Below are 13,652 nucleotides of genomic sequence, written 5' to 3'. Positions count from 1 at the left end.
TTTTTTTTTTTTTGCTGTCGGCGGCCGGCAAGCCTCAGCAAACACATTTAAATCTGAAGTGACAGATAAAGCGATTTACGGCGACAGTTTAGCGTCAGATCACTTCCCACCAGGCAGTCGCTGTCCCTGCGGCCCCCTGCTTGCTAGTCCATCAAGGCGGTCTCTAAATCACCCGCACCAGACCAGCCGAGGCAGGCTGGGGAGCAGGGCGGGGCGCACGGTGGCCTCACTAGTGGCCAGACGCTCAGTGTCAGTGCCTGCTCCTCCACACACCGGGCTCCACTACCCTTCGGAGCTGCATAAAGGGATGAAACAAGGGTTCGTGCCACCGTAGGGCGGGGTGGGGTGGGGGATAAGAGGCGGGTTGGCTCTCACAAATCAAAGCCGCGGACTTAAGGAAGCAGAGTGCCACTCTTGCCTTATTTTAAATAAATAAGCAGCTTAAAAGTCTCCAGCGAGGCCGGCTTGTCGCTGTGAGACATGGCTTCCCACCATTCTTTAAGGCCAGGCCCCAGAACCCAGACCCTTCAAAGGCCTCCCTGACCCACCTCGCCTCCCGCCACCTCCTTGCAGAATTAATTGGTCCCTGCGGCGTCACGCACACTTTATTCAAACCTCCCTCCCGGCGCTGTGTCACATTATATTCTACTTAGCCGCTCTTGCTCCTGACTTCCTCAGGACTAATTTACTGGGGCCTCTGTGTGTCAGGCCTAAACATGTGTCATCCTCGCTCCCACACTGGCTGGGGCTGAGGATGATGGCAGCTTTCAGATGAGGACCTGAGGGATGGGAGGTGCCGGCAGGAGCCCCCGATTCCACTCCAAAGGCCTCGGTGATGCCCTGACACACATGCACAGCCTGAGATTGCTCTGAAGAGAAAAATGGCTGTCTCGTTCATGTATGCTCTGCCCTGAGATGACTCTAAGGCCAACGCCAGGCCACTGGATCCCTGGGCTGGCCAAGAATGAGGGTCTTTGTGTCCAGACTACAGGCTGGGAGTTGGCCATCTCAGGCCCAGGGGCCCACAGACACCAGGCTGCTGAGGTAGACATTCAAGACATAGATTTAAGGTCACATCCTTCGAGGCACAGAAAAGACTCAAACACATGATAGCCACAACACCCCCTGCCCCATGTGGAGAACCCCAGACCTGAGCTCTCCCCACCCACCCCTGGGGGTCAGAGGACACTAGAGACAGGCACTGCCCCCAGCATCTCCAGTGCCTGGAGGAGAGAGTGGCCACAGGGGCTCCCTAGCTTATCTTGCCAGTGTGGCAGTCAATTTAATTAAGATGAATGTGGCATACCCCATTCAGCCAGTTGTGGCTGGCACCGATGGCAGGAGCTTGAGGCTCTCCTGGGTGCTGCCCTGGCATGTGGCCTTGGCCATCAGTCCATGGGGCGGCTATGGGGAGAGTTCAGTGAGCGTGGCTTGCCCTGTGACCTTAACCCTGCCACTCAGCAGTCATGCCTTCCGCCCCCTGCCACATAAGCGTACAGCGGTATCACAGACGCACAGGGACACCGTCACGTCACACCTCACACATGCCCTTTTGGCAGGGTTAAAATCAGTCCTGGCCTTCAAAATGCCAAGTGGCTAGTAGAAAGATGGGGGTGGGGCGGGTGGCAGGGGAGGGCACTGGACCAGTCCTTCGCAGGCGTTGCCTGGGTCCTATACCAAGGCACAGATGCTCTCCCTTAAGCTTCCCACTTCTCAGCATGGGATAAGGATCCAGACCTCCCCGTTCCCTCACAGGCCCCCTCTAGTTCCCCCACATCCTTCTCATTCGTGTTCTTGCAGCTGGAGTGAGGCCCAGGGGGACACTCCTCCCCATCTGGAAACAGAGACACAGTGAGAACAAAATGAGGATGGACACACACACACACGCTGTGGAAGCCTGGTGGGACTTCGAGACCCCAGCCACTCCCAGTCCACACTTGCTCCACAGGCCATCAAATGCCCACAGGCCAATGCTACCCCTGGCTTCAAAAATAAAAATTTAAAAATTCCCACCCCGAGATAATTGCTCTCTCCTCTCGCCTATTGTGGTGGCTCTGCGGTCGGCAATGAGAAGCAATTATTCACGGCTAATGATTATAATCAAGTCAAATAGAATTTAATGGACATGCATTCTCTTCCTGCTTGAAACTTTACATATGAATTAAGCACATATGGGTTTCACGAGGCTCGGACGCAGATTTATGCAGCCCTGAAAAGCCCCACATTGCCTGCGACTTTTATTTCACTAATAAAGGCTGATTTATGGGTTCCTTGGAAATGCAATCTCTGCTGCCCCCTGGTGGGTGATGCTGCCGGGGTGAAGCCAGGGCCCAAGGGGATGACCAATGCCAATACCACATCAAACACTGGGGATGTAGGCTCTGCATGGGAAATCCATGTCCAACACCTGCTTCTGCCACTGCTTGCCACTCTGGAAGAGTTCTAAATCCCGACTGAGCCCCTTTCTAGAAAAAGATCTCAAGAAAACACACTAAGACGTTGGGTTCACAAGGCAAGCAAGAGACGGGAAGGCTGCTCATCTGCAGGAGGCACCAAGTCCTTTTCTCGTTGAGCTGTAATTGGCTCCTGTGCAGGTCATTCCTACCTTGCACGTCCCCAACAACCCGATGGGTCACTTTCCATCCTCCCCACTGTACGGGGACAAAAGGAAGCCTGGCAGATGCAAGGATGCCATGTCTTGAGGGAAGCATGACCAGCAAGGCCACCAGCCCAGGGCAGCCAGCTCAGCCAGTGCTGGCGTGCTCCTCAGCGAGAGATCTCATAGGCCAATCCATGCCCCATGTCCAAGCCTCCAGAGCCTTTTCCTGTTCCATGAATCCTGTGATACCAACCTTGGTCCCTAAACCCAAATTTGTTCACTGGCCAGGCTGCCAGGGGACTCACAAGGCAAGGCACCTGCTTTTCCATTGTCCATTTTACAACTCAACAGGAAAGGAACCACTGGGTGCCATCCACACCTTTGGCAGTGGCCTGCAGGGCCAGGTGCCAGGGCAAGGCAGACCCAAGAGACTTCCTGAGGGGCAGGTGTGCAAACCAAAGCTATCTTCACTCAGATTGATCCATTGAACAGCCTGCCACCCACCCTGAGTCAGGTGCCCAAGGGAGACACACAGAGCAACAGCCAGAAAGGCAGAGGTGACCCAGCTCTTTCTGGCACTGAGTGTCACCCATCACTGAGACAGGCAGGGTGGGAGGAGGGCACAGTGTTATCCCTCTGCAAACACTGCCAGAAATGCCACCAAGATCACAAACGCAAAGGTCCAGGACAGAGAGAGCAGTCACCTCTGCTGGGAGCCCAGTTACTTAGGGAGACCAAAGAGACACTGACAGCATCAGCAGCTCCCTGTTCCAGAGTCCTGCAGGGACCAACTGCCTTGTGGGGGCACCTCGCTCTGCCAAGCTGCAGAGCTTCTGCAAGCCAGAAGGCGAGAGGAGGTCCAGAAGCACCTGGGGTGCTGTGGGCTGCACAGGGGCAGGGACAGGCATGATGGGGTTCTCCCTGTACACGAGAGCCCTGTGTTAGGAGCTCTTCCTGATAGTCACACAATCATAGAAAAAGACACCTCTGATGCCAGCCGTAGTTCCTGAGGGTTGTATGAGGGAGGAAGGGAGGGAGGGAGGGAGGGAGGGAGGGAGGGAGGGAGGGAGGGCACCTACCCAACCTTGTTCCAAGACGTTCCTATGCACATGCTAGTCTTTACTGGCCCCAGACACCCGTTCCTGGTGACTCCAGAACCCTTTCCAGAGCCTCTTGACCTCAGCCAGACAAACACCACAGCATTCTTCCCTCCCCCAGAGAAGCAGCTGCTTCCACTCTGCTCATCACAATAAACTGCCAAGCCAGCAAGAGGAGAACACACGCAGGAAGCTGAGCAGCTCCCAGCCCAGACGCTGGAGAGCTGCCAGGGGGCTGAGGGGACCTCTCTGTACACTCCCTTGCCTCCATGAGCTCCCTCACCTGGTCAGGTGTGCAGTGAGGCAGGGCTGGTGGGGGTGGGGAAGCAGCCACAGCCCCCTCCCCAGGATGAAGAGAGCTGGCTCTGGTCTCCACCTCTGAGGCAGGGCAGTGTGGCAACTTTCCAGTGGTGCTCTCCCCCATCCCCACTGCTAATGGGCCTCAGAGCTGCAAGGCAGCTTGGCAGAGCGAGGTGCCCCCTCAAGGCAGGTCAGGGCTTCAAGAGAAAAGAGCCCAAGTAGCCGCCACGCTGGGCTCCTGTGGCGCCAGCAAGCCATCCACACCAGCAACTGAGAGGCTCTCTGGAGCCAGGTGGCGCCCACCCATTTTTGGCACACCGACCAAGCCGAATGTGACAAAGTGGCCCCCTCAGGCCTCTGACTCAGGCCAGTCACTCACCAGCGTTGACAATGGCATCCACTTCCAGCTTGGTGATGTCCCCTCGGAACAGGGAGATTTTCTCATTCAGCTGCTTGTCCTTCTTATACTTGGGGTCCTCCACTTTCACAGTCACCCCTGCAACAGGCAGGGTTAAGGGGCCTTCACTGCAGAGTCACTCAGCCAAAGCCCATGGGCAAAGAGCCAAAAGGGTAGCGAGTGGCCACTGATGGTGGTGGTGACATCCTACTCTGGACGAGACCTACTGTGTGTACACAAGGCCTTTACAGTAATCATCCAGGAAGTGTTGGTGATCTCACATACCCTCTGGTTTCCTAATTTTTGAGACAGGCTGGTCCCAACTTGCTACATAGCGAAGATTGGCCTTCAACTCCTCATCTTCCTGCCTCTACCTTCCAAGGGCTAGGCTTACAGGAACACCCTACCACACCTGACTTCTCACACTCCATTTTTAGGTGTCACACAGAGGCTGAGGTGGGATAAGTGGCTTGCTTGGGGTCATGGGTTACCACACCTACACTTTCAGGCCTCAGGAGTTCCCCAGCATGCCCCTGTAAGCAAGCGCATCACGGCAGCACAGCACAGCTCCCAGAAACTGAGTTACCCGAGGTAATGGCTTATGTGGCCTGGAGCTGGCTTCTTAATGCTGTCATGGAACTGAAAACCAAACTGGCCTCAGGCAATGTCACTAATGAAATGACGTGACACATGAGAGAGCCTGGATGGAGGGAACACTCAGTTGGTGACACGTGCAGAGAGCCTGGATGGAGGGAACACTCAGTTGGTACCACTAGATGCTCTAGCAGATCCTCCCAAGCCATTCTGTAGGGGCCCCTGGCATGCCCCGAGAATAGGGCCTACCTTTTGCGGTCTCCTTCCATGTGGGGATCTTCTTCAGCTTAATGAAGTCCCTGCAGAAGTAGTGCTCCTCCCTCTGCTTGTCACTCAAGCCCTTCAGAAAGGCTGCAGGGGCAGGACAGGCAGGAAGCAGAGTCAGTATGGCAGGGTGAAGAGGGGCCCCACGCAGGCCTCCTCCTCCTCAGAGTTCCTGCTGAATCCAAGAGTGCAACCCAATCCTACCAGCCGTGCTTCCCATAGCCCTCAGGGACAGAGACACAGACGACTCCACAACGTCTTGCCCTGTTGTCTTTGTTCAGGAAGAGAAACTGAGGCCCAGGGAAACTGAAGGACTTGTTCAGTCACTGCAGACACCAGTTCAGAATTCAACCTGGTCCCTTCCCGATACTTAAACATCTCTAAGCCCCTCATATCTGCATCGTAGTGGGGTGAGATATCCTTGCAGAACAATTGCAAACTCGCATGCACTAAACCAGGCAGGCTGGTGATGCTCTGTCTCTTGTCAGTCACAATGTCACTGATGGCAAGACAAATATCCTCAAAGACAGACTGGCAGATCTGGAGCCCGCTGTCAGCATCCTCCCAGCACTGGCCGGGGTTTCTATGCAGCCTGCAGGCAAATGTTCCCATTTTTACAGAGGAGGCATCAGGCACTTGGGAGGCAGCCTGAAGTCACTCAGATGGTGAGTGAGGACCCAGGTCCCCACCTGCTCACAGACTCTGAGTAAGCCAAGTTGGTCCCCGCTGCCCCAAGCCAGACCTTCCCTTGCTGTAGTGCGTTTGAGCCACCTCAAGAGGCTGATCTGCTACAGCTTAGTCCAGGTTTACGGCTCACAGGCTCCCCCTGCTGGTGAGAGGCTATCTATACACTTAGCCCCCCCCCAGGTGCCCTCAAACCCAGGTTAGGGAAATGGAGAGGGGATAGCACACAGCAGAAAACAGATAGGAGTCCAGTATAGGGATATAGGTCAGCTAGTGGAATGCTTGCACAAAGCCCTGGGTTCCAACTTCACTACCACCTCCCCTCCTCTAGGTGAGACTCAGCTCAAACCTAAGAGCAGTAACTGACCCCAAGCTGACCCTTGCATTACCCCATTTCCAAGCCTGTCCTCCTAACTATACCCACCGACCCTACCCGGCCATTTACCAACCTGCTCCTCAAACCCCCAGGAGATTTTCTGCTCAGAGCCTCTGTACCTGCTATACCTGGAATAGCAGTTTATCTTCCAAGTTATCATTACCCTCTCCGTTCCCTTCTCCACTTAAATGGTGCATGCCTTTAATCCCAGCACTCGGGAGGCAGAGGTAGGCAGATCTCTGTGAGTTAGAGGCCAACCTGGTCTACAAAGCGAGTCCCAGGATTGTTACACAGAGAAACCCTGTTTTGAATCTTAAGAGTCTGTGTGCTGGACATCAACCAATAAGATCTATCCATGTAAGGATCTGTGCCATTCCCCACCAGCACAGTATGTGCAAGGGGCCATGGATGATCAGTGAAGAGCTAAAACCTGAAGGCTGAGGATCAGCTGGTTGAGCAGCCATCCAGGCAGAGGGCCTGCCTGTGCAGAAGTGCTGAGGCAAAGGGAACATTTGGGGGTGATGTGGAGGGAAACAGGAACAGCCAAAGCAGAGAGAGAAGGCAGGGCATAGGGGACCAGCAACAACAGTGGCTCCGTGGTAAGGTGCTCAGCTAGCAAGCATGGGTCCTGGGTTCAAGCCCTGTCCCAGTTTCAGGAAAAGAAGGCAGGACTACAGATCCTCAGGAGGGGCGCCCACCAGGGCAGGATTTGAGAGAGCAAAGCCTTCCCGGGGGAAAGCAGGGCAGCAGAATTCTGGCTGTTATTTAGCTCCCCATACTAGTTATCACATGCAATCGTGACCAGACACCCTGAACCTTGGCACAGTCAAGTGTGGATGCTTCCAGCCGGTTAGACCCTGAGCTGGCACCAGGAAGCTGTGGTGACTCCGCTGCTTGCCAGCTACCGCAGACCAGCTACAGGCACTGCTGAGATGGTCAGGCTGGGACCAACCCTGCAAACCACATGGAATGAGGCCCACGGCCCAAGGACACCCAGACCCCTGGCAGACACATCTGACAGATGTCACCACCTTAGAGCCCTTGTCGGACCCAGATGAAAGAAACCTGAAGTGGATCTGTCCTTCATAACCTTGGTGGCCTGCTTTGAATGGCCACAGTTCCCAAGGCCCTCTTGCTCCAATGGAGTCCAAATAGAGCACTGTTTCCCAGAGACTGAGCACTGTCTCTGCCACAACCACCACTACACCAGTCTCAGGGAGATCTGTCAGTCTGTCCCTGTCAGGGCTGGTCCCCAAATACACAACCTCAAAAGGCCAGCATGAGCCAGATATGGTGACACACAACTGTTATCCCAGCATTTGTCAAGCAGAGGCAGGAGGATGAGGAGTTCAAGGCTACCCTGGGCTGTATGAGACATGAACAAAAGGCCAGCACACCAGTACTGTGTCTCCATCTCCAAACACAGCCACGGTCATGGCAGACTCTTGAGGAGCAGAAAACTACACAGCTGCCTGAGATGCTTCTCTGCCCCGGGGCCCAAGCACTTGTTCTTCACCTCAGCTCCAGCTTTGAGGATCATCTCCCAGGCCTCCTCTGCCCCACACAGAAGTCACTACCCACCTCCTCCAAGTCAGATGCAGACTTAAAGCACAAGTGGGTTTTATTTTTTTATAAAAGATGTAAAACATGCATTTTCATTCTCTATCATTTTTGAAGAGGCAAGAGTATTTCACGGCTCACTGAGACAGGTGTTGTAAAAAGATGTTCGCAGTAAATTTTGATGGGGAAGCCTGACCCCAGACTAAGCTTCCAGAGGCTCGCGGGCACAAAAGCTGGGCAGGAGGAAGCAGGCTCTGCCAGAGCCATAAAGCGCGCTAGGCAAACGGGAATTCAATGATGTGTTTTAAGAAGTATCTTTATGACACTTTGCAAGACGTTGTTCAGAGAGATGAGACAGGCTGAACCTGTAGGGGTGCGGGGGGGGGGGGCTGAGTCTGCAGAACACCAGGTGGGCACAGCTGATAAGGTTGTGCACTTGAACACAAAAACGTGCAGCGTCTGTGGCATTAATCACCTGTGCTCACTGGCCCCTGGGAGCAGAGACTCAAGCAGGGAAGAACAGAGTGTGAAGCCCACTGCAGCTCTCGACCTGCCTCCACTCACACTGCATCCCAACATGGAAGAGATGCCCTCACCCCTCATTCTCAGGTGCGCCTGGATGATACGCTGGCTCAGCAGTCCCATCAGAGACACTGTCACTGAGATGATGTTCCCTACGGTCCTCAATCCTGGCCCCTCCAACAGGACCTGCAGCTGAAGCATAGGAATCTCACCATGAGCCACCGGGGATGGGGACTGCAGGCTGGTTTGTAAGAGCCCAGCACAGAGTGGATTGGAGGCTGGGAAGAAATGTGAAAGGGACAGCTCTGTCACTCCAATGTGAGCCCAGCACGACAGCAGGAACTATTGATCCCACTTCACAGATGATGAAATGGAGGCCCAGGGAGCATGCAGCCGTGATCCTGGGACTTGCTGGAGTCGGACCGCACCAACGTTCCTTCTTTTCAGTACACAGTTCTGCTCCAGCATGGTCCAAGAAGCCGAGGGTAGGACAGTGTCCCTAGATGTTCCTGATAGTCCCAGCTAAGTTTGCTCAACAGCCTTTCAGTGTGAAATTTCCAGTCTTTTTTAAAGTAATTTTTAAATATGTATTTATTTTATTGTATTGCATGGGTATTTTGCTTGCATGTATGTATGTGCACCATGTGTCTCTCTGGTGCCGTTAGAGGCCAGAAGAGGCATTGGGTCCCCTGGAACTGGAGATGGGTGGTTGTGGGTCACTGTGGAGAGCTGAAGAGCGAGCCCACGCTCTCTAAATGATCAATCAGGGCTCTAAACTGCTGAGCCATCTCTCCAACCTATTTCCAGTCTCCTAAAGAGGCCCTTAGTTGGAGGGAGGGTACTGTGGCACCCAAGAACCAAGGGGATTAGGTTAACCAGTGCAATCAGATCTGCCACTAACAAAGCTCAGCACTTGGCTCGACCCTCAGGATCATATAAGCCAGGCTTGGTAGTGCATACCTGTAATCTCAGCATCTGGAATAATGTACAGGCAGGGGGATCAAAGTCATCCTCCATGAGACAGGGAGTTAGAGGCCATGCTAGGCTACAGGAGACACTGTCTCCAAAACAAAAACAAAAGCCTACATGTCTCCTGATGAGGGGATCCAGCCTGGTGGTTGTCCTCATCCGGATGGTTAATGGACCCAGAGAAGCAGGCAGCCAACAAGGAGGTGAAGAAGGAGCTGAGCCTTGGGCAAGGCCTCTCTAGCTGGACCCCAGCAGGCAATGGACATAGCACAGCACCCCATAAGGAGATTCTTCTGGAAGGCTGAGCCCTTCCCAGGCACTGATGCTTGCTCTTCAGCCTCTCCTCTGCCCTCCTGCTGTGAGCCTGCAGCCTGCTGCCTGGGTGAGATTATGCTTTGAATCTGAAGTCCCCACGGGCTCAGGGCTCACGTCACATTTTACAAGCTTGGGGAGGTGGGGGCTGACTGGCCATACTTCCTGCCTCACCCTCAACCTCCTCATCACCAGCCACTCCTGCCACCATGGTCGTAGTTTCCTTTTGTTTAAGACAGAGTCTTGCCAGGTAGCACCATCCTTGCTACACCAGTCTCAAACTCACAGCAATCCTCCTGCCTCTACTTCTGAGTGCTAGAATCAGAGGTGTGCATCATGCCTTCCTGACCCTCTGCACAGAGCCAAAATGAGTCTCTTTTTTCTTCCCTTCAATGAAGTATTGTGGTCACAGCGATACAAAAGCTAACGTGGGCTGCCCTGGGTGAGAGCAGGTGCCACCAAGCAACCCCAGGCTGCTTTGGCTTCCCCCTGAGGTGAGGAGCCCTGCCCAAGGGTTCGAGGGTTTTCACACCCATTGCTATTACATATATATAATTGTTGGTGGTGGTGGGTTTTCGAGACCAGGTTTTACTGTGGAACAGCCTTGGCTGTCCTGGAACTCACTCTGCAGACAAGGCTAGCGTTGAACTCACAGAGATCCACCTGCCTCTGACTCCTGAGTGCTGGGATTAAGGGTGTGCACCATCACCCGGCCATATTTTTTTATCCTAAACTGCCTATACATTAGTGTTGTGGGAATGTGCCCACTGTGTGCCAGTCTCTGACAGAAGATCACCTCAGGAGAGCAAGCATCTGGATATCTCATCCTCATTTAGATACATCCCTGAAAGCACATGTCCGTTAGAGACACGCATCAGGATGGTCTGTCTACAAAAGAAAGTGTATACACACGTGGAAGGCCACACAGACTGTCATAACGTGTACATGTGGACTACAGGGTGAGATCCAGGTCAGCCTGGGCCACAAAGGAAGGCTTTGCTTGTTTGTTGTCTTGTTTTTGGAGACAGGTCTCACTGTGTAGTCCTGGCTGGCCTAGAACTTGCCTTGCAGACCAGAATGATCGGGAACTCAGAGATCTGCCTGCTTCTGCCAACCAAGTGCTGGGATTACAGGCATGTGCCACTAATCCTAAACTTTTTTTAAAAAACTTTTTTTTAAAATTTAACTTTATTTTACATGCATTGGTGTGAAGGTATCAGATCCCTTAGAACTGAAATAACGAACAGTCATGAGCTGCCATGTGGGTACTGGGAATTGAACCTGGGTCCTTTGGAAAAGCAGTCAGTGTTCTTAACCACTGAGCCATCTCTCCAGCCCCCCCAAGCCTAACCTTTTTTTAAAAAAACAAAATCTTTAAGATAGGTGGATTTCTGTGAGTTTGAGGCCAATCTGGCCTACATAGTAAGTTTCAGGATTACATGGAGAAACACTGTCTCAAAAGAAAAAAAAAGTCTTTTGACCAGGCCATCCCTCCATTTCCATGTCCAGAGCCTGCTGTCCCAGGAGACTTGGAGTAACCTCTTCTACACACTAGGTAACTAAAACACGAGAGAGACCTTGTCTCAACTGCTCACCTGCCAGCCACTGTCACCGATGATGCCTCAGGACTGCTTTGGTCACAGTGGGAACCTCCTCTAAGTCTAGCCCTCCCTCCTGACCCTGGAATGCCCTTCCCAGTCAGCTTCTTTACCTCAGGTCACTGATCTCCCTCTGACCTCCCCAGCTCAGGTGGCCCAGCCAACACAGTTTCCCCATAGTGCCCACAGGACAGAGACCATGTCAATAGTTTTCCCCACTAGACAGACTACTGCCTCCCCACTCTCTGCTGAGTCCTACAGTGCTGGCCCCTACTGGATATGAGGTAAAAGTTTATTGACTGAGCGCTAAGGAGATGGCTCAGTGGGTGAATGCACTTGCCATGCAAGCCTGGACACCGAGTTTGAACACCAGAACCCACGCATAAGCCTAAAGGCCAGACGAAGCTGCACCGGTATCTGTAATCCTAGTACACCCACTGGAAATGGCAGAGACCAGAGACTCTCCAGAGCCTCAACGACCAGCTCACCGGGCTTCAACAGACCCAGGGGAGCAGGACAGAGGCAGATCCTACACTAGGTGTGATACTGTCCCAGCCCTCTGCCACCTCCCTGGGTTGCTGCTCTCCACCAAGAGAAAGATGAACTCTAAGAAGGGACAATGACTCCCTCTGCTGGAGTTCTGGGCCAGGCCCCAACCTCCAGCCAAGTTTGAGGGAGTGGCAAGTTTTCTCTGCTCCCAGACAAGACTGTCAAGTGCTTTAGGATCCTGAGCAGACAGGCAACTCAAACCACAGGGAGAAGTTCTCTTTCCGAAAAACGTCCCAATCTGAGGTTAGCTTCAACCCAGTTTGACCCGGGTGGCCCAGCCCGCATGGTCATGCCCACCAGCAGCCTAGCCAATGAGACAGGCGCCTTCCCAGCTCTTTTGAAAGAGGATCCGCCCAGAGTCATAGGGGAGGGACTGGCTCTGAAGGGCAGGGGCAGCTGGGCTGCTGCTCAGGACTATTTGGGACTCTGGACTTTGCGTTTCAGTAAGAGACACGGTCGTCCAGGACCTGTGGCCCCTTCCCGGCATGCCTGTCCAGAAGGAGAAATACTTTCATTCTTGGGGCAATCAGTGACTCTCACCAGCCCACATTCGGTGAGCCCAGTCCCCCAACAAGGGGGTAGCTGCTGGCAAGGGGCCAGAAGTCAGCAGGCGGGCAAAACGGGCACATACCACACTCCTAGAGAGGCCGGCACCCGAGCTGCCACTCTTGGGGCTATCTGAAGCTACCTGGCAGCCACCAGCCCTGTGTTACTCTCACAGCCCATCCCTGCCACTCGGCCCCAAATGTCTAGCAGCATGCAAGGCAAGGTATTGGAGGCCAAGATACCACACTTTGCTTCTACACACTCAAGCCTGACCTTGGGGAAATAGGCTCTGACACTGGGCCTCAGTTTCCCTCATGCCCATGGAGGAAGGTGGCAGGTCCCAGACGATCTGGGTGGAAGGCGGGGTAAACGGTTCCTGGGGGCCATATAGCCGCCTTCCCCACTCACTTGGTCAAGGGGTGACCTGGTGTGGGAGCTGGACATGGCTGTGGGCTGAGGGGGGTCCCCAAGTGTCTCGGGACATGTGGGGTGCCATTCGGCCCGGGAGGCCCATGCCCTGAGCTCACACTTACATTTGGCCTCCTTCCAGTCGGTGGAGGTGCTCAGGTCCACCTTCGCGGCCATGGCCAGGGGGGCCCAGGTGCGCACCCAGGCTCCACGCCCCGCTGCCCCCCACGCCCCAACTCCCGCCGAGGGCCACGCGCAGAGGCTGTGCGCACTTAGCGCCACCGGGGGACTGCACGCACTGCCGCGGGGCCGCGGGCCACCCGCCGAGCGGCAGGGCCAGGGGCGCGGGGCAACCAGCAGCTGCCCCGCCACGCGTAGCTGTGCCAGGCGGCCGGACACTTGACTCTGCAGCGACATGAGCAGGCGGTGCCGGGCGGCTCTCCGCCCACTCGGACTCTATTTACGGTGCTCAGGAGAGTCGGGCTCGGTCGCTTATTTACTCTGGGACGAGAGTGGCGCGTGCCAGCTCGTGGCGACCTGCTTAGAGACCGCGGGCGGCGCGCCGCTGGGCACTCTGGAACTTGTAGTCCGGGTCTGACACACTGCGCTCACGCACTTGTATACACACGTGCGCACCCAGCCTGTCTGTGTCCTCCGGGAGAGGCTGCAGCCAACCTCCTGAAGCTCTTTCCTCGTTCTTTCCGCCGAGCTGCCCTGGCTCAGTACTCAAATCTGTCCCTAACGCATGCTTTGTAGGCAGAGAGACCTGGGCTTGCCTCGCCGCCACTACGCTTCACCCAGCTCCGCGTCTGGTCCACAACAGCCGCAGGTTACAGTCCACCAAGGGGAGGGGGTAGATGCGGCAGACCAATTTGTC

At 54.6% G+C, this 13,652-nt stretch overlaps 1 protein-coding gene across 2 annotated transcripts in view; it reads right to left on the bottom strand.

Annotated features, from left to right (window-relative positions):
• Macrod1 (mono-ADP ribosylhydrolase 1) overlaps positions 1-13,306 on the bottom strand; it is a 141,660-nt gene extending 128,354 nt beyond the window's left edge. Inside the window, exons 1-3 of one of the 2 annotated variants that reach the window (XM_075973361.1) lie at positions 12,901-13,306; positions 5,237-5,338; positions 4,376-4,492 (exon numbers count right to left, since the gene is read on the bottom strand). In XM_075973361.1, coding sequence (XP_075829476.1) covers positions 4,376-4,492; positions 5,237-5,338; positions 12,901-13,192 — 511 coding nt within the window. In that variant the 5' untranslated portion in view covers positions 13,193-13,306. The remainder of the gene's footprint in view (positions 1-4,375; positions 4,493-5,236; positions 5,339-12,900) is intronic. The other variant, XM_075973362.1, reaches the window with a different exon arrangement.
• Positions 13,307-13,652: the final 346 nt, after the last annotated feature.

Source organism: Microtus pennsylvanicus, chromosome 5 (genome assembly GCF_037038515.1).
Source record: "Microtus pennsylvanicus isolate mMicPen1 chromosome 5, mMicPen1.hap1, whole genome shotgun sequence".
Taxonomy (NCBI): domain Eukaryota; kingdom Metazoa; phylum Chordata; class Mammalia; order Rodentia; family Cricetidae; genus Microtus; species Microtus pennsylvanicus.
This window is presented reverse-complemented; position numbering and strand designations above follow the sequence as displayed.